Source organism: Gobius niger (assembly GCF_951799975.1).
Source record: "Gobius niger genome assembly, chromosome: 6".
NCBI lineage: Eukaryota > Metazoa > Chordata > Actinopteri > Gobiiformes > Gobiidae > Gobius > Gobius niger.
In genome coordinates this window covers 16,221,251-16,242,027 of record NC_136857.1, presented here as the reverse complement: position 1 = coordinate 16,242,027, position 20,777 = coordinate 16,221,251, and the positions used below count along the sequence as shown (strand labels likewise).

At 41.7% G+C, this 20,777-nt stretch overlaps 2 protein-coding genes and 1 long non-coding RNA gene across 3 annotated transcripts; all 3 read left to right on the top strand.

Annotated features, from left to right (window-relative positions):
• Positions 1–2,130: 2,130 nt before the first annotated feature.
• Positions 2,131–10,006, top strand: prpf6 (PRP6 pre-mRNA processing factor 6 homolog). The gene is made up of 20 exons (XM_079559134.1): positions 2,131–2,361; positions 2,495–2,657; positions 3,273–3,391; positions 3,473–3,551; positions 3,634–3,810; positions 4,382–4,590; positions 4,675–4,831; positions 4,902–5,064; positions 5,859–5,977; positions 6,101–6,319; positions 6,759–6,881; positions 6,978–7,099; positions 7,251–7,389; positions 7,469–7,588; positions 8,014–8,190; positions 8,283–8,416; positions 8,502–8,593; positions 9,124–9,238; positions 9,314–9,440; positions 9,648–10,006. Exons 1-20 carry the CDS (start codon positions 2,180–2,182, stop codon positions 9,798–9,800), a joined length of 2,889 nt encoding a protein of 962 aa, XP_079415260.1. The 5' UTR covers positions 2,131–2,179; the 3' UTR covers positions 9,801–10,006.
• An 809-nt stretch (positions 10,007–10,815) lies between these two features.
• On the top strand, positions 10,816–11,738 carry LOC306964953. Its single transcript, XR_013793006.1, has 4 exons — positions 10,816–10,948; positions 11,095–11,148; positions 11,382–11,519; positions 11,626–11,738. It is a non-coding gene; the product is annotated as an uncharacterized lncRNA (long non-coding RNA).
• A 620-nt stretch (positions 11,739–12,358) lies between these two features.
• On the top strand, positions 12,359–15,328 carry aar2 (AAR2 splicing factor). Its single transcript, XM_079558438.1, has 3 exons — positions 12,359–13,397; positions 13,665–13,894; positions 14,304–15,328. The coding sequence occupies exons 1-3, from the start codon at positions 12,635–12,637 to the stop codon at positions 14,469–14,471; spliced, it is 1,161 nt and encodes a 386-aa protein (XP_079414564.1). The 5' UTR covers positions 12,359–12,634; the 3' UTR covers positions 14,472–15,328.
• Positions 15,329–20,777: the final 5,449 nt, after the last annotated feature.

Below are 20,777 nucleotides of genomic sequence, written 5' to 3'. Positions count from 1 at the left end.
CCAAGTTATGACCTCTGCAAAGGTTTTATAAATTGAAACAAGATTAATTAATCCATACCTGTTTGCAAAATTGTCATTCTGCTGCTTCCTGTACTTTCCATACTTTAGCTTTATCTGTCTCTGTCAGGTCAAAGCATTCACTATTAATTATTGGTCAACGCATGTAAAAATACGCACCAGATCAGCAAGGTGCATAGCATGAATGAGTCCAAACGATACACGGTGTATTAACCTTCATATGAATGAAAATAATATTCTCAATCCTTGTCATTACATACTGCATTGTTGTCATGGTTGTTGCTCAATAATCAATCAATCAATCAATCAATCAATCAATCAATCAATCAATCAATCAATCAATCAATCAATCAATCAATCAATCAATCTATCTATCTATCTATCTATCTATCTATCTATCTATCTATCTATCTATCTATCTATCTATCTATCTATCTATCTATCTATCTATCTATCTATCTATCTATCTATCTATCTATCTATCTATCTATCAAATAAATAGATAAATACATAATTGGCTCTAGCATGTGTAAAAGTCATGTTGTCCACATGGTGCCTTTAAGGAGGCTCATGGCTTCAACACTGCCTTCAGTAAGGCGTCTATCCCAAATATCAATTAATATAATTGTGATTTTGCAGCGATAGCCGCCATCATCATTAGCAAAAGAACCTCATCATCTTCTGTGATTCTAATATGTCCTGCCCAATGAAAGACCTCATGGACATCTGGTGTGATAGTGCTCTGAAAAAACATCTCAGTCACACAGTCATGCAAATGGAGACACATGGAGATACAAAACCATGCAGATTTTTACATGAAAGAAATGGTCATGCACACTTCAAGTAACTGATGTAAATCTTTTATTATTTTTAAATCTCAACTACCAAGCATTAATATAGAAATATTATAATAGTAACAATTAAGACAATAGTGATAGTGGTCCTTGTTTCCTCACACATGCTTGAATTGTTCACATTTTCCATGTTAATTGGTCATCTGTAAGAAAACATTTAGATGGATGATTCGCTAATCTGCAGATTTATGTGATGATGGTTTTCCCTCAGTGTTTGGAAATCTTATGCAGTCTTCAACGGGTTTAGAATTGATTGAAGGCACTGATGATCGTCATAATCTTACATTATTGATTCCCACAACACACATTGAAACATAGAATAATGGTCAAATAAATGTTTGTACACACAAATCACAGTTATAAACAATCACAAATAATTGTACTCAGTAGATCTTCAGAAAGAAATATGTGAAACGTAGGCCTATACTTAACATTCAACATGTTAACGTGAAATGTACATCGCCCTTCACATTATGAGCGGTAGGTTTTTAATGTGTTTGACATCCTATTCTCCTAGGAGAGAAGTGATGTCTGCCCTCCAGGCCAAGTAAATGAAGAAAGATGTAAAGACCTGAATCCGTCGGGGAGCAAATGGCTGGAGTTAAAAATGATTGGAAGCAATTGATAAATGGCTCCAGCCCATCTTCTGAAATGAAACCCAGAAATGTCAATGTAATAACTTGTACTACTTTTCCAGTAACATGGTTTAAATGTCTGTATGACAAAGAATGTATATTAAACCAAGGCAATCTAACAACACTGTCATATATTATTGGCCAAAACATCCCTGCTAGTTTAATTATAAGTGCGGAAGACATTGTAGTTTTATTTAAAAAACTGTTTGGTTGATGTTAGTATCAATACATACAGTTAATAAACAACATATTTCTAAAATAGGCTATGTATCATGCGTGCGTGTGTGTGTGTGTATAAATGTATAATTAGGCAACATAATTGCTACGTTATTAATACATTACTGCCACATTGTGAATAGTTTTATATTTATTTCAACCTCTGCGACCTCATGTGGTCATTTTCAAAATTGCAACAAAAGTTTTGTAATTGTTCAGTTCTCCGACGGCACTTTTCATATTTTGTTAATGAATAATAATGTATAAAACGCAAATGGATTTGGAGTTAAGACTACGTGAATTTCTGAAGAAATAAAATGCTAAGAAAGAGGGAGCACAAATAGCCTAAAGGGGGCGCTGTTACAAAAGAAACATATTTTTTTCCCTTCCACTTCCGTTTACCAGCGGAAGTGCGACTGTTTATCCGGCAGTGTGAATTTCGTCGTGGGAACAACGATGGCTACTGCAAAACAAGGATCTAAAACTGTCTCCAAACCACCTACGGGGGGCACGGGGCCGGCCAGTGCACCTGGTGCCCCCCCGGCGTTGCCCCTGGCTTCGCCTCTCATGGGGAAGAAAAAGAAGCCTTTCCTCGGGATGCCAGCACCCCTCGGATACGTCCCCGGTCTGGGCAGAGGGTAATTCATTAGCACCTATGGCTAGCAGCAGAAGGATTGTGCATGTACAATAGTAGTGGTATGACAGTAGCAGTTTGATGCATGTGAAATAGTAGCAGTTTGCAAGATGAACCAACTGTAATATCTGTTTCAGTGCTACTGGCTTTACCACCCGATCTGATATCGGCCCTGCTCGAGATGCCAACGATCCCGTTGATGATCGACACGCTCCTCCGGGGAAGAGGACCGTGGGGGACCAAATGAAAAAAAGCCAAGAGGAGGATGAAGAAGATCTCAATGACACAAACTACGATGAGGTAGCTATAAAGTCATTCACATCCCGTGTTGGGCAAGTTACTTAAGAAATGTAATAATTCTAAAAAATATTAATATATAAATGTAGCTGAGTTACATTACTTTGAATTACTTTTGAGGTACTTCTGGCAAAATATAAACTGAATGTAGTAACGCCACGGAGCAAAAGTGCAGTCATATTTCCTTTTCCTTCACATTCCCCCATTCTCTTGTGTTTTGTTTTGAGGACTTTATGCTTAACTGAAGATCTTGATTTGGTGCTGCATTTTATTTGCGGGGGAGTGTGGCATTTTTTCGTTTCTGCATTTAAATGCTTTTGCAACTCGAGTTACTTGCAATGTAATGACTAATATATTCCCGTATTGTGTGCAAGTAATATGTTATTTTCCTTAGTTACTAAAAAAAAGTAATATATTTGTGTAACTCATTATATATATATATATATATTGTAATATGTTACCCCCCAACACTGTTCACATCTGACATAACTTGCTCCTAAACAGTGAATTCGTATCGCGTAACATTCACATTAAGTCACACGCAATGGTTAGCGCTAGTGGGTTTGCCTAAATATTCACTTCCTAATTAATCACAATCTTAACAAATGTCTTCTTCAGTTCAATGGATATGCAGGCAGCTTGTTCTCCAGTGGGCCATATGAGAAAGATGATGAAGAAGCAGATGCAATATATGCCGCCCTCGATAAAAGAATGGATGAAAGACGGAAAGAGAGAAGGTCAGGACATGACTGGCAGTTTCACTATTTTGTGTGCAATGGGGAAGTTGTCATGTAATAATTCAACCTGTCGAATTATAGGGAATTGAGAGAAAAAGAAGAAATTGAGAAATATCGTATGGAACGACCCAAAATCCAACAACAGTTTTCTGATTTGAAGGTTGGTTGCATCAATCTCTAACAACATCTGCACAATATGATAACTCATAAACCTTTGTTCTTTTACTATTTTAAAATGACAGAGAAAGTTGTCAGAGGTATCAGAGGAGGAGTGGTTGAGTATCCCTGAAGTAGGAGATGCCAGAAACAAGCGACAGAGAAACCCTCGTCATGAGAAACTCACCCCTGTCCCGGACAGTTTCTTTTCCAAACACCTGCAAACTGGAGAGAACCACACAACTGTGGATCCTCTGCAGGGGGTGAGTGTCGCGATACACTTTGGGGTCTTTTGCCAAGTGTTTGCTCATTTGCAAAATGGGTGGCACATGCTAAGTGGAATAGGAGCAGAGTCATTTGGGTATTTTCTTATTCAAGCAGCATTCTCTCATACATACCTCAGATTCAGAGTCCTAATACTGTGATACACGCAATTTCAAATGCTAAATTAGGTAAATTATTCCCTCAAAAAGCTATTTGCTATTTTCCAGCTTGCACTCGCTATTTCGCACCCGTTTTGATAAATGACCCCAAAGTGCTGAAGCACGTATTAAATACTGAAATGAAAATGAAAATGATTGCATGTTATATTCTCAAGACAGATGAGACCGGCTGTAATAACAATCTTTGCCAGTAGGAGTCAGTAGAATAATTAGTACTGCACATTTTATAGACTCGCAAAACGAGGCCTTTTTTCTGAAGTATTTCAGCATTTTACCAAAAGATTATGAAACTCTGATACTGATTATCTATTACCATAAGTTATCTTTGTTTATAAACAATTCAAGGTTTTATTCCAACTATAAATATATATAAATATATTTGTTTATCTAGCTGGGAGGTCTAAACACACCATATCCGGGCAGTATGACCCCTGGCACAGGAGATCTAGACATGAGGAAAATTGGTCAGGCCAGAAATACTCTGATGGACATGAGGCTCAGCCAGGTGTCTGACTCTGTCAGCGGACAGACTGTTGTGGATCCAAAGGGCTACCTGACAGACCTGAACTCTATGATCCCAACACACGGAGGAGACATCAGGTTGTTACAGTCTTAAAGATACAGTTATGTATATCTATGCAATCTGTGAGTGCACCCTCTGATTGTATTATCCTGTGTATTTAGTGATATTAAAAAAGCCAGACTTCTTCTTAAATCTGTGAGGGAGACCAATCCTCATCACCCACCTGCATGGATTGCATCTGCAAGGCTCGAGGAAGTAACTGGTAAACTTCAGGTGGCCAGAAACCTGATCATGAAGGGCACCGAGATGTGTCCTAAGGTAAGATATTTCATTATGTGGATAATGCTGTGTTTGAGTGATGTTGATGTTTCCTTTTACTAATTTCTAGAGTGAAGATGTGTGGCTTGAGGCAGCCAGACTTCAACCAGGTGACACAGCCAAAGCTGTGGTGGCCCAAGCTGTGCGTCACCTCCCACAGTCTGTTCGAATCTACATCAGAGCCGCTGAACTGGAAACTGACGTCAGAGCCAAGAAAAGAGTCCTTCGAAAAGGTAAAAACAGATATATTTAAGATATTTAAAAGAGATGCATAGAGTAAATAAACAATGTCAGACAGATTTTTTTGTAGCATAACTGGTACAAAAAAACAGCACCAACTTTGAATGTCAATCTCATGCTATATGTTTTATGAAAACACGCACCAAGTCATCTTATATACGAAGATAACATTATGTAGCTGTAAAGCTGGCATTTATATAAGGCTAGACAAGTCATTTGAACCTTTGTATCATCACTCCAGCACAGGCACATACACACGTACAGTCACATACTCCACTGACAGAGATGGATGGGCAGCTTCTGCGGAGGATCTCTCGTCTCTACATGTTCTGTAGCCTCTTCACCTTTGCTCTGAATGTATCAATTTGAACGAAACTCGTTTGTTTCATAAGTAGCTGCATTGTGTTTTTATGTAAGGTGAGGTGTAATGATCATTGTAGTGAAATTTGCCCTCTGCATTTGAGCCATCTTTTCATGCTTCAGGGGCGGGAGCAGTGGTCTGCTGCATGGTGCCCAGAGACGCAGATATGGAAGCGGGCTAATGGTCAGAATTACCTGCCTGGAGGCTAAACCTTTTTTAGTTGGGTTGATGATGAGGGAAATTATAATTCCTTCCTCTTGGTGCTCCATTGGGAGTCAGGCACAGAGGGAATATACAAACTCCATTTGCAAACTGCAAATTGAAGCCACATGCCGCCAAATGTGTTTTATGCCATTATTATATGGTTTAATCATTCTTACGTTGCTCTTGTGTTAATGTTTGTGTATGTTCGTGTATCTGTTGCAGCTCTGGAAAATGTGTCCAAATCAGTACGACTGTGGAAAACTGCTGTTGAGCTTGAGGAGCCAGAAGATGCCAGAATTATGCTCAGCCGAGCTGTAGAGTGCTGCCCTACAAGTGTGGAGGTATTACAATACATAGACTCTCCTAAGAAACCTGATACTGGATCAGACCATTCTTTCCAATACATGTAGCATAACTATATACCTTTTAACTCGCCTCACGTATGTCATATTTTCTACCTCCAGCTCTGGCTCGCTCTTGCTCGCTTAGAGACGTATGAAAACGCTCGACGTGTTCTGAACAAAGCTCGTGAGAACATCCCAACTGACCGTCACATCTGGATCACTGCTGCCAAACTGGAGGAGGCCAATAGCAACACTCAAATGGTGGAGAAGATCATTGACAGAGCTATCACTTCCCTGCGAGCCAATGGTGTGGAGATCAACAGAGAACAATGGATTCAGGTAAGTTGTGTCACCGGAGTTTGGGAATCTAACGCAACAATTGCAGATATTAGTAATTTTATAATGTGGGTGTGCGTGTGTTAAGATGTGAAGCAAATATGTGTCTGGATTAGGGTGTAAATTATCAATTGTAAGTCAAGACTTAACTCGTATTTTTCAACTCTGCTTTGTTATCAAAAGTAATTCCAGTCATTGGAATTTGTTTCAATATAATTTAGTTTTTCACCTCAGGCCAAATGCAACTGTACAATCTTTGCCAATTTTCCTATCACGCCGTTCCTAACTGATCGTTTTGGAACAGCTTCACAATACAAGAGGGTGTGTCATTTGACAAACCTTTTATTTGCAAAACATACTTGACATATTAGTCAGAATATTCTAAATGCTTGTGCTATGACTAGATTGTAGAAATAAGCCTGGATACTTTTTTGTTATCTAGGATGCAGAGGAGTGTGATAAAGCAGGCAGTGTGGCGACCTGCCAGGCCGTGATAAGGGCTGTGATTGGGATTGGCATTGAAGAGGAAGATCGCAAACACACCTGGATGGAGGATGCAGACAGTGTATGTTTTATATTCTTACAACCACTGTTTTATTATTATGTCTCTCCATAAAACTATCATAGCAGTTTAACAAAATGGTTGCCATTTATGTTTCAGTGCGTTGCCCATGGAGCATTGGAGTGCGCCAGGGCCATCTATGCCCATGCTCTCCAAGTTTTCCCGAGTAAAAAAAGTGTGTGGCTCAGAGCTGCATACTTTGAGAAGAACCATGGAACTAGGTAACATTATTCTATTGTTTTTTTCCCCCTAATCAATATGTCTATCAAGCCTGATCTTTTGGCACCTGCTCATGTGCTGATGGTTGTGGCGTTGTGCCTGATGATCTAAACACTTTTACATGTCGTTTCACATTGATCCTCCCTTTCTCAGAGAGTCTTTGGAAGCCTTGCTACAGAGGGCTGTAGCTCATTGTCCCAAAGCCGAGGTGCTATGGCTCATGGGAGCCAAGTCCAAATGGCTGGCTGGAGATGTGCCTGCGGCCAGAAGTATTCTGGCTTTAGCGTTCCAGGTTAAACAGTTCAAAGACTTGACTTACATTATATATAATTTGGCATCTTGTGGTTAATCTTTTATTTTTACTTTTTTAGGCCAATCCCAACAGCGAGGAAATCTGGTTAGCTGCCGTCAAACTGGAGTCCGAGAATAATGAATATGAGCGAGCACGTAGACTTTTGGCCAAAGCCAGAAGCAGTGCACCGACAGCCCGAGTAAGTCTCTGCAATTTGAATGTACAAAGTCAATAGTTTTATATGAAAAAGAACCTGAATGTCATGCCTGTTTATGCTGCTTTCATCTGGCATTCACAATGCTAAACCATTTGGTACCTTGTTGACCCCCAAATGAATTAAACATAACATACTACTGTTCAATGCTTTTTATGTCGACATGTTGCCTTATCTCATGTTCAGGCTTGCTTGTATTTTCTCACTCCCCAACTACCAGCAACTGGTTAATGGGGAGTTGAAAGATGCTGTCAGCAGAGCCACTTGACTGTATTTGTTGACATATTACAAAGAAACACCTTTTACCTGTGATATTTTGTTCTTTTAAACGCAAATGTTTGTTCTTAAATGTACCTTGTATATACTTTTTTCTATGTTCAATATCTTTTTTTTTTTTTACTGTGTTTTAGGTGTTTATGAAGTCGGTAAAATTAGAGTGGGTCCTTGGAAACATTGAAGCTGCGCATGACTTGTGCACTGAAGCACTCAAACATTATGAGGACTTCCCCAAACTGTGGATGATGAGAGGCCAGATAGAAGAGCAATGTGAAAACATGGACAAGGCCAGAGAGGCCTACAACCAGGGGGTGAGCTTGAGCTGGTGGTGGTGGTATTGTTTTTCAAGTCGAAACCATTTATGTTATGCTCTGTGTGAAATGCAATTCTTCCTTTTTTATAGTTAAAAAAGTGTCCTCATTCGGTACCACTGTGGTTGAATTTGTCTCGTCTTGAGGAAAGAGTGGGTCAGCTTACCAGAGCCAGAGCAATTCTGGAAAAGTCTCGTCTTAAAAACCCTCAGGGTCCTGAACTATGGTAAGAATCATTTCATTACTACATAATTAATACCCACAATATGTCAATATGAGAAAGATTTATTTTGTCTTTTATTATTTTTAAGGTTGGAATCTGTAAGACTCGAATTCCGGGCTGGATTGAAAAACATAGCTAACACACTGATGGCAAAAGCCTTGCAAGAGTGTCCAAATTCAGGTCTGAAATATTTTTATAAGGCAGTGGAGATTTAGCCAAGACTGGCTTTTTGTTTGTTTGCGCTATTGTGTCTTTCTCCTAATTAGACCACTTGTATCACGTGATTACATTTTCCCCCTTGTATTGATGTGGTTAGTGCGAGTCTGCTTAAGAGGATGGTCTGCTGTGAAAACTTAAGATTTCATGACACAAATTAGGGTTGGACCTCAGGGTTAGGGTTATTTATGTTTTTAGACTAACAAACTAGCACCTACCATGGCGTAGGCCTTAACACTGCAGCTATGTGAATGTTGCCATTCCCATAACTGATATGACTTGGGAGCAAGTTAAGGCAACAGATGGAAATTAACCCATGGTTATGATCTGGCGAGGCCTGTTTACAACCATGAGTCCCATGTATGTTCATTAACGTGCACTGTCCCAAACAAATAAATCCTTGATCCCGGCTAAATATCCACTGTCTTTTTAAAATGATATGTAGAGTATATCAAACATTCTACGTTTTCATACCCCTCTCTTTTTGACTAAAGGAATCCTGTGGGCAGAAGCAGTATTTTTGGAGGCCAGACCCCAGAGAAAAACAAAGAGTGTGGATGCTTTGAAGAAGTGCGAACACGATCCTCATGTTTTGCTTGCTGTAGCCAAGTATGTTTCTTGTGTAATGTGAGTACTTCTTGCCTATTTGCTCTTCAAACATTAATTGTGTTACATGTGTTGTAGATTGTTCTGGAGTGAGCGCAAAATCACTAAAGCCAGAGAATGGTTTCTTAGAACGGTGAAGATTGAGCCAGATCTGGGAGACGCTTGGGCTCTTTTTTACAAGTTTGAGCTGCAACATGGCACGGAGGTAAGGCTTGCTGAGACGTTAGGGTGTCAAATCTACATTATTAGAGGCATTATTGCCAAGCCCTTATGAATAGTTTTCCAAAAGTGCATCTTGAGAGATTAAGTCAAATTCTAAAGAGGAGTCTTAATGTAACAGAGGAAGATGCTGTCTATTATTATTCCCTCATTTTATTTATTGTATAAAGTCTTCCCACTTCTCTTCCCTCAGGAGCAACAGGAGGAGGTGCGTAAGCGCTGTGAAAACGCAGAGCCTCGTCACGGAGAGTTGTGGTGTGCAGAGTCTAAACACGTCTTGAACTGGCAGAAAAACATAGGAGAGATACTCACTCTTGTCGCAAGCAAAATTAAGAACACTTTCTGAGTTTGGCCTGACATGAATTTAGAAAATGATCTCATGGACCGTTGGCTGGACAACCTCCATAATGATATCATGAATGCCATGTCACCAGTTATTTTTTATTCAGTTTTGTGTCCTGGATAAAGCACAAAAAATGTATCCACAAGATGAGATGATTTGTATTACATTCTGTACATGGTCCCTATGTTTAATTCATATGATGTTGGAGTTTGCTTTTTAAATAATTAAAAATGTAAAAAAAAAAAAAAATGTGTATGTGTGTATATATATATATTAATGCACCAGCCTTTTTCTCTACAAAGTGGATGTCATATTCTCTTGCAAAAAGTGCAAAAGGCCAACAAGTACAGTGAAAACAACCATAGGCGTTGTATTTTCTTCTATTATAAACTGTGGTTCTGTTTTTGACTCGATGGAATCCGTTTCCACCCCCTGAGGCTTAGCTTTGTTTTATGTACTGTACATAAACATTGAATTCAACCATCATTCGTTCCTCAAAATTTGTTTTTAAAACTTTTGAAACCTCTTGTCACCTGGAAAATCTGATAGCACATGATTAATAGCAGAAATTTCCATTGACTTGATAAAACTTGAGTTTGGTGAAATTTAAAGCCAAGTGCCGACAGTCCGTGACGAGACGCACAGACACTTAGGTGAGGTTGGAAAAGTTCTCCCTACCACAACGGAAGTAGACCGTCTCATAGGTAACCAATCTTCTACTAGTGCGTCAAAATTGAAGAAAAGCTGCAAGCCTTGTGGAACTGGTCTTACGTGGGATGTGTTGTCGTGTACCAGTGATGGCTAAAGTCGTTTGAAGATCTCGAAGAACATGATAAATGGTAATGATTCTGGATATCGTGTGCGCCTTTACGCAGCGCATCGTAACAGTATGATGTTGGGCATGGGCACTTAGCCTGTGACAATGACTATTTTGGTTCCTAATGAGTTTTTTCCCCCCACACTCTGCTATGTGTTATGTTGTTTCAAACTTGCTTTAACGAATGCGTTTTCCTCCTCAGTGTGTGACCAGAGCTCTACTCCGCAGTATTGTGGTGTTGGTCCTTTTGGTGAACTCTGGCGGGAAACGTAGGTGTAATTACAGGGAGATCTTGGATTCATACAGACTGATCTTCGTTGAGTTGCAAAGTCTGGTGCGTGAACAGTTTTATAATCAATGAATAACTATGTTGTGCTCTTGCAGCTGCCCACCAGCTCATTGTGGTGCTATGGTGCCCTCCAGTGTTTGGCCTTTTCACCTTTATGTAATATTTGATTAATTTTCTTTTCTTTATTTCAGAACATAAATGCTTCCCACAACTCTAAAGAAAAAAGCCTCTGTCCCTCAGTGAAGGTAACTGATCATTATTATATCATGCTGTTAGCAGTCCACTAGACTTTGTCAAAGTCTTTGATCAATTACTTTCAGCACCATGGACAGGGACTTTTTACATAATTAATCGACTATATTATATTATTTATATTTTTTATTCATGTATATTTCATATATTAATCTATTTTGTATTTGTTTTTTACCATCCAACAAATATGTTGTTGTCTTAAATGTGATCATGCTGGCTCTGACAGGCACACCATATCTTAAACTCAATATACGATACAACTCAGTGGATGCGGTGTCAGATTGGAGGCACACAGTCTGACCTGAACAAACCCCTGGAAAGCATGGAGCAGGTCATTATTCACAACTGCAGCCCTGATTATTTGGTGAGAGAACAATACTGTTCACAGTCAGAACAAAGCAGTATCTTTATCATAATTCTTTTCAAGCATTCTTTTAATCTTTTTTTTTTTTATATCCATGTGTGACCAGGGGGAAACCCTTTCGTGTGCAAATGTCAAGAAAATTAAAGGAAAGAAAAAACGGAAGATGCGTCTCATCAGAATGATAAAAGGACTTACAATATGTTGGCAGAAACTTCAGAGTGTGTTTACAATGAAATAGTCAAAAGAAGAAGAAGGTGTACACCGGCTATCACAGTGCTTTTTTTTCCTTCTTGAAGTACATTTCCCTATATCTGAATGGTGTAAAGTTTAGTTGCTGCATAAAAATGTATGTTACACTAGTCCAGTGTCGTTTGTAGTGCACAGATAAAGAAAACATTTATTTTCATATTAATGAAACAATGTAGTTTCTCAGTCATCCAGGTACAGTAATTAACAACAAAAACAAAAAGGTGAATCAAAACAACTGGACTTAGAAAAAGAGGTCACTGCGTCTATATCTGGTGGGTGTGGTTACCCTGGACAACAGCTCTGAGGAGGCTGTCTGGATGGACAACTGTCAGCTCAGTTTTAAAGTAAGTCCAGTTGTTTTGATTCACCTTATTTTCATATTGTTATATATTTGATAAGAGAATACAGAAAATCTGAATACAATAAAAACTGTAAAACAGTTCTTGGTTATGAAGAGTCAATATTTCAAACAAATAAAGCCTGGCATCAATACAGATTTAACAATAAATCATTGGGGGGAAATAAAATCGGAAGCGGAACCTTTCTCATATGACTATGTTTCACTGCGGTTCCAAAAGAGGACTGGACAGTATATTTACATCATGCATCTTACATCCATGCAAACGCTTCCACCACGATTCAACAAATCAACAGTGCGGTAAAAAGATTTTTTGCTTTCAAGTGAATACATTTAGCATTTCACCCTCTGCTATCTATAAACAAAACATCCCCCAGGTTTCTTGGATGTAGCGTTTAAACGTGTTTGGAAATTGGAAGAACTGTCTGTCTGATTCTCGACGTAAGCCTGCGGTTTTGTTCGGCCTATTCGTTTTTGGGGACAATATTTTGGTCGTGATTGCTCTAAAATGGCCAGTAGCAGCGTGGACATGGATCCAGACGTGGCCCGAAGGCTGTTTGAAGAAGGCGCCACCCTGGTGCTGCTCGGGGTCCCGCGCGGCACCGAGCTGGGCATTGACTGCAAGAGTTGGCAGGTTGGTCCCAAATTCCGGGGTGTAAAGATGATCCCTCCTGGCCTACACTTTCTCCATTACTCCTCTGTTAACTCACCCAGCTGTGGCACAGAGATAGGGCCAAAGACCGGCCTGTTTATTGCGTTGAAACCAAAGGAGATCATACTGGCCAAATGGGATGCGAAAGAGGAAGATTTGGATTTTTCACCTTCCAAGAATGAAGAAGAAGTCGCCAAAATTAGGGACAATCTACAAGAGCTGGACCCCTTTCTTGGCCCCTATCCTTATGAGGTTAGGAGGAAATGGGTTTCATTCACCGACCGTCTTAATGAAGAGGTTGCCACCAAGCTGCAGCCTCTTTCAGGCCGGATTTGCGCCTTCAGTGACGTGGTGCCTGAACTCCAGTTGACACACACCAAGGACAGAGCAGAGCAGCCGAGGAATGACACGGAATGCCAGAGCATGAGAGAGGGACTGGACAGGCTTCCCAAAATGATGCATAGAGAAGGGACAGAGTTGCGCTTCTCCATTATTCCCAAGAAGACCTACCCTCTCGGAGCCTCACCAGCAGAGATTACACAGTGCAGCATGGACCTCAGCTATGCCCTGGAGACTTTGCTGGAGAAGTACTATCAAGCACAACCTCTGGACTTATTAGGTAAAATATACTATTGTTTACACCCAGTTAATACTAAGCAGCAGAAATAAGAATGACATGGTACTGTTCAGGGCCACACACTTGTGCGAATAATAATCAAGCTTTATTAAGTTATTTACCACACTTTGTAGTATCACAGTTTGACGATCATTGTATAACACATGTGTTTGTCATGGCAAGTCATTTGTACAGCGGCACACTGGCACTCAGTCTTTCACTATTTTCAATGCTACAACGTATTCACCATGCACATACTTTTTCTTTTAGGGGAACTACAGTTTGCCTTTGTGTGTTTCATTATCGGCAATGTCTACGAAGGATTTGAACACTGGAAGAGTCTTCTGACTCTGATGTGTCGCTCAGAGGAGGCCATGAGAAAACACAAAGACTTGTACTTGGGACTCATCGCAGTGCTGTACCATCAACTCGGAGAAATCCCACCAGACTTCTTTGTCGACATTGTGTCACAAGATAACTTCCTCACCTCAACGCTACAGGTATCAGACAAAAAAGTGGCCATGGGACTTTAGTTGATCCATAAATATATACATAAAAAAGTGATAAATAATTAGTTTAGTTTATTTAGTTTAGTTTATTTGTTCATTTGAGCAATTAAAATTCTGCTCAAAAGGAGTGGGCCGAAGCAAAAGCTTATAAACGCCCACCCCGAAATAATAAAAAAAAAACAAATTGAGCAAAGAGAATACAGTTTATTTAGAGGTAATTCATTCAATGGAACTGTTGCTGTAATACTGGATATCTACTTAAAATGTACAGTGAAAAAGAAAAGCTAAATTGATGAAGTGCTTGGGGCTCTTAATTCTTGCATACAGAGAGCCTGTATAGGATGACGCACAATATTATGTTTGTTTTACAAAAGTATTTCGTGTCTTTCTTCTCAAACAGGACTTCTTCCAGTTTGCTGCCGGGCCGGGAATCGATGGCACACTACGTAAAAGAGCAGAGAAATTTAAAGCTCATTTGACCAAAAAGTTTAGGTGGGACTTTGACGCCGACCTGGATGACTGTGCTCCTGTTGTGGTGGAGCTGCCGGAAGGTTTTACAGTCAACTGATGGATTAGGTTAGTTTTGATTCTGAAGATTATTGAATAAAACTGAGGGTTGACCTCTTATTGATACATTGAATTTGCTAACCTTTGTATTTTATAATCCACTAACCTCTGGTGCCATCTAGTGTTGGAGATATGCTACTAACATTCGTCATATGGGAAATGGATTGTGTTAATACTGTAAAAGTATGTCACTATATGTTTACAATGTATTTGATGTAAACGCACTTTCACTCTTTAAAGATATTAAATTGATATACTAGTTTAAACCCACTCAATTATTTATTTATTTGGTTATAAATGGGGTATTATTTTGATTCACTACCATTTTAGAGATTATTATGTACTTGTATTTTAATTTCATCCCCACCAGATGGAGACAATGAGCTATAATACAGCACTTTGTTGTTTTTAAAATACAATAATAATACACTAATGTGCTTTTAAGAATCTGTATCCAGGTATATTGTGGAATTGTAAAAGCCGCTTCCTCCAACAAATCAAAAAACACATCCATTAGGTATGTAAGTAGCTAGTCAGTATAGGGACGGGAAGCGCACGGAAGCATAACAAAGTCACATGGATTTTGAGCTGTGTGCGTAATGACTTTGACAGTGATGGATGGACCAGGTCGTGTTATTGTCATCTGTTCCATCAGTTGATCTAATTGTTCATTTATTTTTGAAGCATCTATCTTTCCAGCTCAACTTCTCCTTTTTGACAGCAGCTTCGGAGGCTGAAGTGCATGTGAAAGGAAGGAATGCTTATGTAGTTATACAAATGTCAGAATGATTGAGAAATTCCAATATAGTGAAGGAAGTAAACTCAAAACAAAATTTAAAGTATGAAAAAATAGGCTGCTCCCACAAATATATAACTATGTTATGAAGGTTCATGGTGAAATGTACTTCTAGACAATGGCAGCAGTGCAGTTCTGTTGGAGCCAGAGGAACAGAACTGCACTGCACTGTCCTGGTGTCGGCCTAGCTACTTTACCATCCATCAATGTTTCTCTTTTACCTGGTAGCTGCAAATGCCCCACACTGGCTATGATTTTCTAACAGCGCGTAGCTTTATGCTCAACAATTATTCAGAATGAGGTTTATTAAAAGGTTATGTCACCACTTAATCAGGTCTCAATTTTTAGTAATTACGATCCTCCTGTTGGCTCTCCCATTTCATTGTAGAACAGAGGTAGAAGATTTAATTCAATGGGTAGAAGTAAAACAAGCCCTTTTTGCAGTGGACACGTGTTATGGACATAATGGCCATATACCTGACATTTCTTTTCCATTTGTAGGGTAACATTCTTTTAGCCCCATAAAAGTAGCCAATGTTGTAAAAAAAATATGTGATGAAAAGGGCTAATCTTTTGTGTTACATTTTGACAACGAAGGACGACCGTGACGGTAAAAATACCTATTTCGTCACATTCTGGCGAAATGCGAACAATTAGGTATATCCATCCATCCATTTTCTTCAGCTTTATCCGGGGCCGGGTCGCGGGGGCAGCAGTCTCAGCAGAGATGCCCAAACTTCCTGATCCACGCACACCTTCTCCAGCTGTTCTGGGGGGACCCCGAGGCGACACCAGGCCAGCTCGGAGACATAGTCCCACCAGCGTGTCCTGTAACTGAACTCCTCACCCTATCTCGAAGGGTGCGTCCAGCCACCCTGCGAAGGAAACTCATTTTGGCCGCTTGTATTCGCAATCTTGTCCTTTCGGTCATTACCCAAATCTCATGACCATAGGTGAGAGTGGGAACGTAGATCGATCGGTAAATCGAGAGCTTTGCCCCCCGACTCAGCTCCCTCTTCACCACGACAGACCGATACAGCGACCGCATCACTGCTGACGCCGCACCGATCCGTCTGTCGATCTCACGCTCCATCCGTCCCTCACTCGTGAACAAGACCCCGAGATACTTGAACTCCTCCACTTGAGGCAAGGACTCCCCACCGACATGTAGAGGGGAAGCCACCTTTTTCCGGTGGAGGACCATGGCCTCAGATTTGGAGGTGCTGATCCTCATCCCGGCCGCTACACACTCGGCTGCAAACCGCCCCAGTGCGTGCTGAAGGTCCTGGTTTGTTGAAGCCAACAGAACAACATCATCCGCAAACAGCAGAGATTCGATTCTGAGGCTCCCAAACCGAACACCCTCCGGCCCCTGGCTGCGCCTAGAAATTCTGTCCATAAAAGTAGTGAACAGAACCGGTGACAAAGGGCAGCCCTGGCGGAGACCAACACGCAGCGGGAACAGGTCTGACTTACTGCCGGCAATGCGAACCAAGCTCCTGCTGCGGTCATACAGGGAACGGACAGCCCTTAACAGAGGGCCCCGGACCCCATACTCCCGGAGCACCCCCCACAGGGCACCACGAGGGACGCGGTCGAACGCTTTCTCCAGATCCACAAAACACAGGTGGACTGGTTGGGCGAACTCCCTCGAGCACCCGACGGAGGGTATAGAGCTGGTCCATAGTGCCACGACCAGGACGAAAACCACATTGTTCCTCCTGCATCCAAGGTTCAACTATCGGCCAGATCCTCCTCTCCAGCACCCCGGAATAGACCTTACCGGGGAGGCTAAGGAGGGTGATCCCTCTGTAAGCACACTCTGGGAGCACACCCTCCGATCCCCCTTTTTATAGAGAGGGACCACCACCCCGGTCTGCCAATCCAGTGGCACTGTCCCCGACCGCCACGCGATGTTGCAGAGACGTGTCAGCCACGACAGTCCTACAACATCCAGAGACTTAAAGTACTCATGGCGAATCTCATCCACCCCCGGAGCCTTGCCACCAAGGAGCTTTCTCACCACCTCGGTGACTTCAGCCCGGGTGATGGACGAGCCCACCTCCAAGTCCCCAGCCTCTGCTTTCGAGGAGATCCTCGAAGTACTCCTTCCACCGCCCGACGACATCCCGAGTCGAGGTCAGCAGCCCCCCACCCGCACTGTAAACAGTGTTGGTGAAGCACTGCTTCCCCCTCCTGAGGCGCCAGATGGTTTGCCAGAATCTCTTCGAGGCCGACCGATAGTCCACCTCCGTGGCTTCTCCAAACTCCCCCAGACCCGAGTTTTTGCCTCTGCGACCGCGAGAGCTGCAGCACGCTTGGCCTGCCGGTACCTCTCACCTGCCTCCGGAGTCCCACAAGCCAACCAAGCCAGGTAGGACTCCTTCTTCAGCTTGATGGCATCCCTTACTTCCGGGCGCCACCACCGGGTTTGGGGATTGCCGCCGCGACAGGCACCAGAGACCTTACGGCCACAACTGCGAGCAGCCGCATCGACAATGGAGGAGGAGAACAACCCCAGGCCTGGCTCCAAGGTGGGGCCCGGGCTGCGCCATGCCGGGCGACGTCTCGGTCCTTGATCTTTCACTGTCCATAGAAGTCTTGTGAGCTGCTCTTCGTCTGACCCGTCACCTCGGACCTGTTTACCATGGGAGACCCTACCAGGGGCCTAAAGCCCCAGACAACATAGCTCCTCGGATCATTGATTGAGTTCTTTCCACCTGTCTTGTACCTGTTCTGTAATGAATATAGAACTACTACTCTTTATCAATATCAATTAATCAAAATACTTCATTTGTAATTTAAAAGACACAGATGGGGCAGCGCAGACGACGTCCTGAAGGGAGTACCTCAAATGTGAAAAAAATAACGTGGGAGGGGTCCTGAAAAAGTTAAACTGCCAACCTCCATGTCCGCTGCTCACACAGGAAAGAGAGACATCTTAGTAGAAGTCCAATTATTATTATCTATTTTTCTCTATACTTTTTACACACTTTTGCCATGATTCTGGTATAGCCACCTCTTCTTTCTACCCTCTGCTATTTGTTCCCTTTGGCGCACAGCTGCTAACCACATCAATTGTGCAGCACCCGAGGCCTTGCTGTCACCCCGTCAGTCATGGTGTGGCTTAGAGCTAGCGCAGAGCTGCCAGTGCTAACACAGGGCTCTCTGTTCTGCCCCAGTCAGTGGCCCACTCTCCTCCTCCGTAGGGCCAGATCGCTGACGGCTGTGTGCACATGCAGAGGGAAGCAGACATCTTGACCCAGCTCTGACTGGCTTATATTAAATTTTGCTGACTGACCAAATCTGCTCAGTGATTCTGCAAGGGACAATTAATTTTTTACCGGTCAGTGTTTATCAGTAAAACATCTCTCATGATTATTTCATAGATAAACTGAAAACCAGCTTACATGAGCTTATTTATTTACAGAGAAACTATTTAAAAGCACCATAGAGCTCCTGGTCTTGAAAACAACATTGATGCAGTGAGGCCATGCATGTTGTGCCTCAGCAAGCAGTTATTTCATTGTTTTCAATAAGCCATTGTGTTGCTATGTAAATTCAGCACTCCCAAATTCACGTCTGACCCATGGAGCTCAGCACGAGCTCTACGGCGTGTCAATATATAGTTGCACGCACATTTGAGTGCTGACCGGACTGAGCGAGGGGTATTTACAGCCTGGATGGATGAGATTAAAACCCCTTTTGGAAACTCCATCCCAAGCAGCGATGAGTGAGCAAGTGCGAACAGAACTTTCTGTTACTGCTCAGGCGATTAGTGCAGGAGCTAAAACAAGGCGGCAGAGCTTTGAGGCATGTTTCTGTCAGTGGCAAAGTGTCTGCCTTTCAAATCATGTACAACTCAAGATCCCAAAACAGCTGGGCAATAAATTTCCCCTCTGCAGCCCGAGAGTGTATTTCTATTGCCATTGTTAGCAACACAACAGTGAAGGAAAGACATGTCCACTTGTCTTATCACAGAAGTAATAAAAGTGTCCACACCTCAGCTGTAGATCTTCCTTGAAAGCTAAACTAACATTTAATATTTCATTTTGGCTTAGATAAACCGCAGAAAAGACCCATTGCCATTGAACTCCTAGGCCTCCGCTCTCAATCCCCCCACCTGCCCATCGGATGACTGATCTGCAACTTCCATTTTTAGTGAGTGTGCGTGTTGACTTTGGCTACAGCTATAGCGCTTGTGAACTCTGGCAGACCTTGTAGCGGCAGGACGGATTTGAATATCCCTGTACCCTGAATACACACGGTCTGAAAAGGATCCTAATCTGGTGCCTTGATCATGAGTGAGTGAAGTTTTTTGAGGTTTTCTGAAAGCAGGGCCCTCTTGATAGTCTCACACCCAGGGGAGCGCTCGGCTGAATTGAGAGGAAAGGCAGGAGAGGAGCCTGATTTGAGGGGTTTTATAATAAACTCTCATCTGTCCATTTATTCTGTCTGGTATTTGTGACCTGCTTTCCGGCTCAATTGTCCCTATTTTTATTTGTGCCAACTTTACTTGCCACGACTCACACAAAGACTGTCCAATGTTTCAATGCAATTCCTGATTTATTATTTTGGCCTTTCTCACAAACCTACTGCGTTTGTCTGTATTAAAGCATTGAGGACTAAAGGTGCCATGATGGCTCGTTGCTAGCACTCTTGTCTCACCAGAAGAATAGTCCCAGGTTTGACTCCTGAGCCGGCTGCGGCTTTGCCAAGTCTACATGGGTATCCTCTGGGTATTTCCACTTCCCCATCATCCCCCCAAACGTTCAGCTGGACTCCGCATGATTCTGGCTCAAGATCTGGAGAGAGGTCATTGCTGGTCACTGCACTGCCCACCGCTCCCAACAGGCTGCCCAGAAACCCACTGCTTAAACAAGGGACAAATGAAGAGGCCACATGTCCCTAAACACAATAAAGCCTACAAATGCAAACCAACATGGTCTAACAAAGATTTGTGCACCAACAAAAGTTGTCATCAAATTCCTTATATGCAGCAACAATTTATTACAATTATACGTAAGCATTTACAGCGGGAACCATATGTTTACATACACTTTATAAAAAGACATTACATTTTTTTCTCACTGTCAGACATGAAATCAGAATTAGCTTTTACTTTTTTAGAGCAATTAGAATTAAAAACAATAATTTCTATTTGCTGAATGCCAGAAGAATGAGAGATATAATTTTCTTCATGGTTTTATATTACTTTTTACAAAACCAAAAATGTACATGCATTTCATTAACATTTGGTAGCATTGCCTTTAAACTGTATAACTTGGGTCAAAAGTTTTGGATATCCTTCCACAAGCTTTTCAGAATAGTTAGCAGGAATTTGGGTCCATTCCTCCAAACAGAACTGTGGTAACTGAGCCACATTTCAATGCCACCTTGCCTTTTCAGCTCTGCCCATACATTTTCAACTGGATTGAGATGAGGACTTTATGATGACCACTTCAAAACAATGACTTTGTTTTCCCTGGAAGACCCATCTGCGCCCAAGCT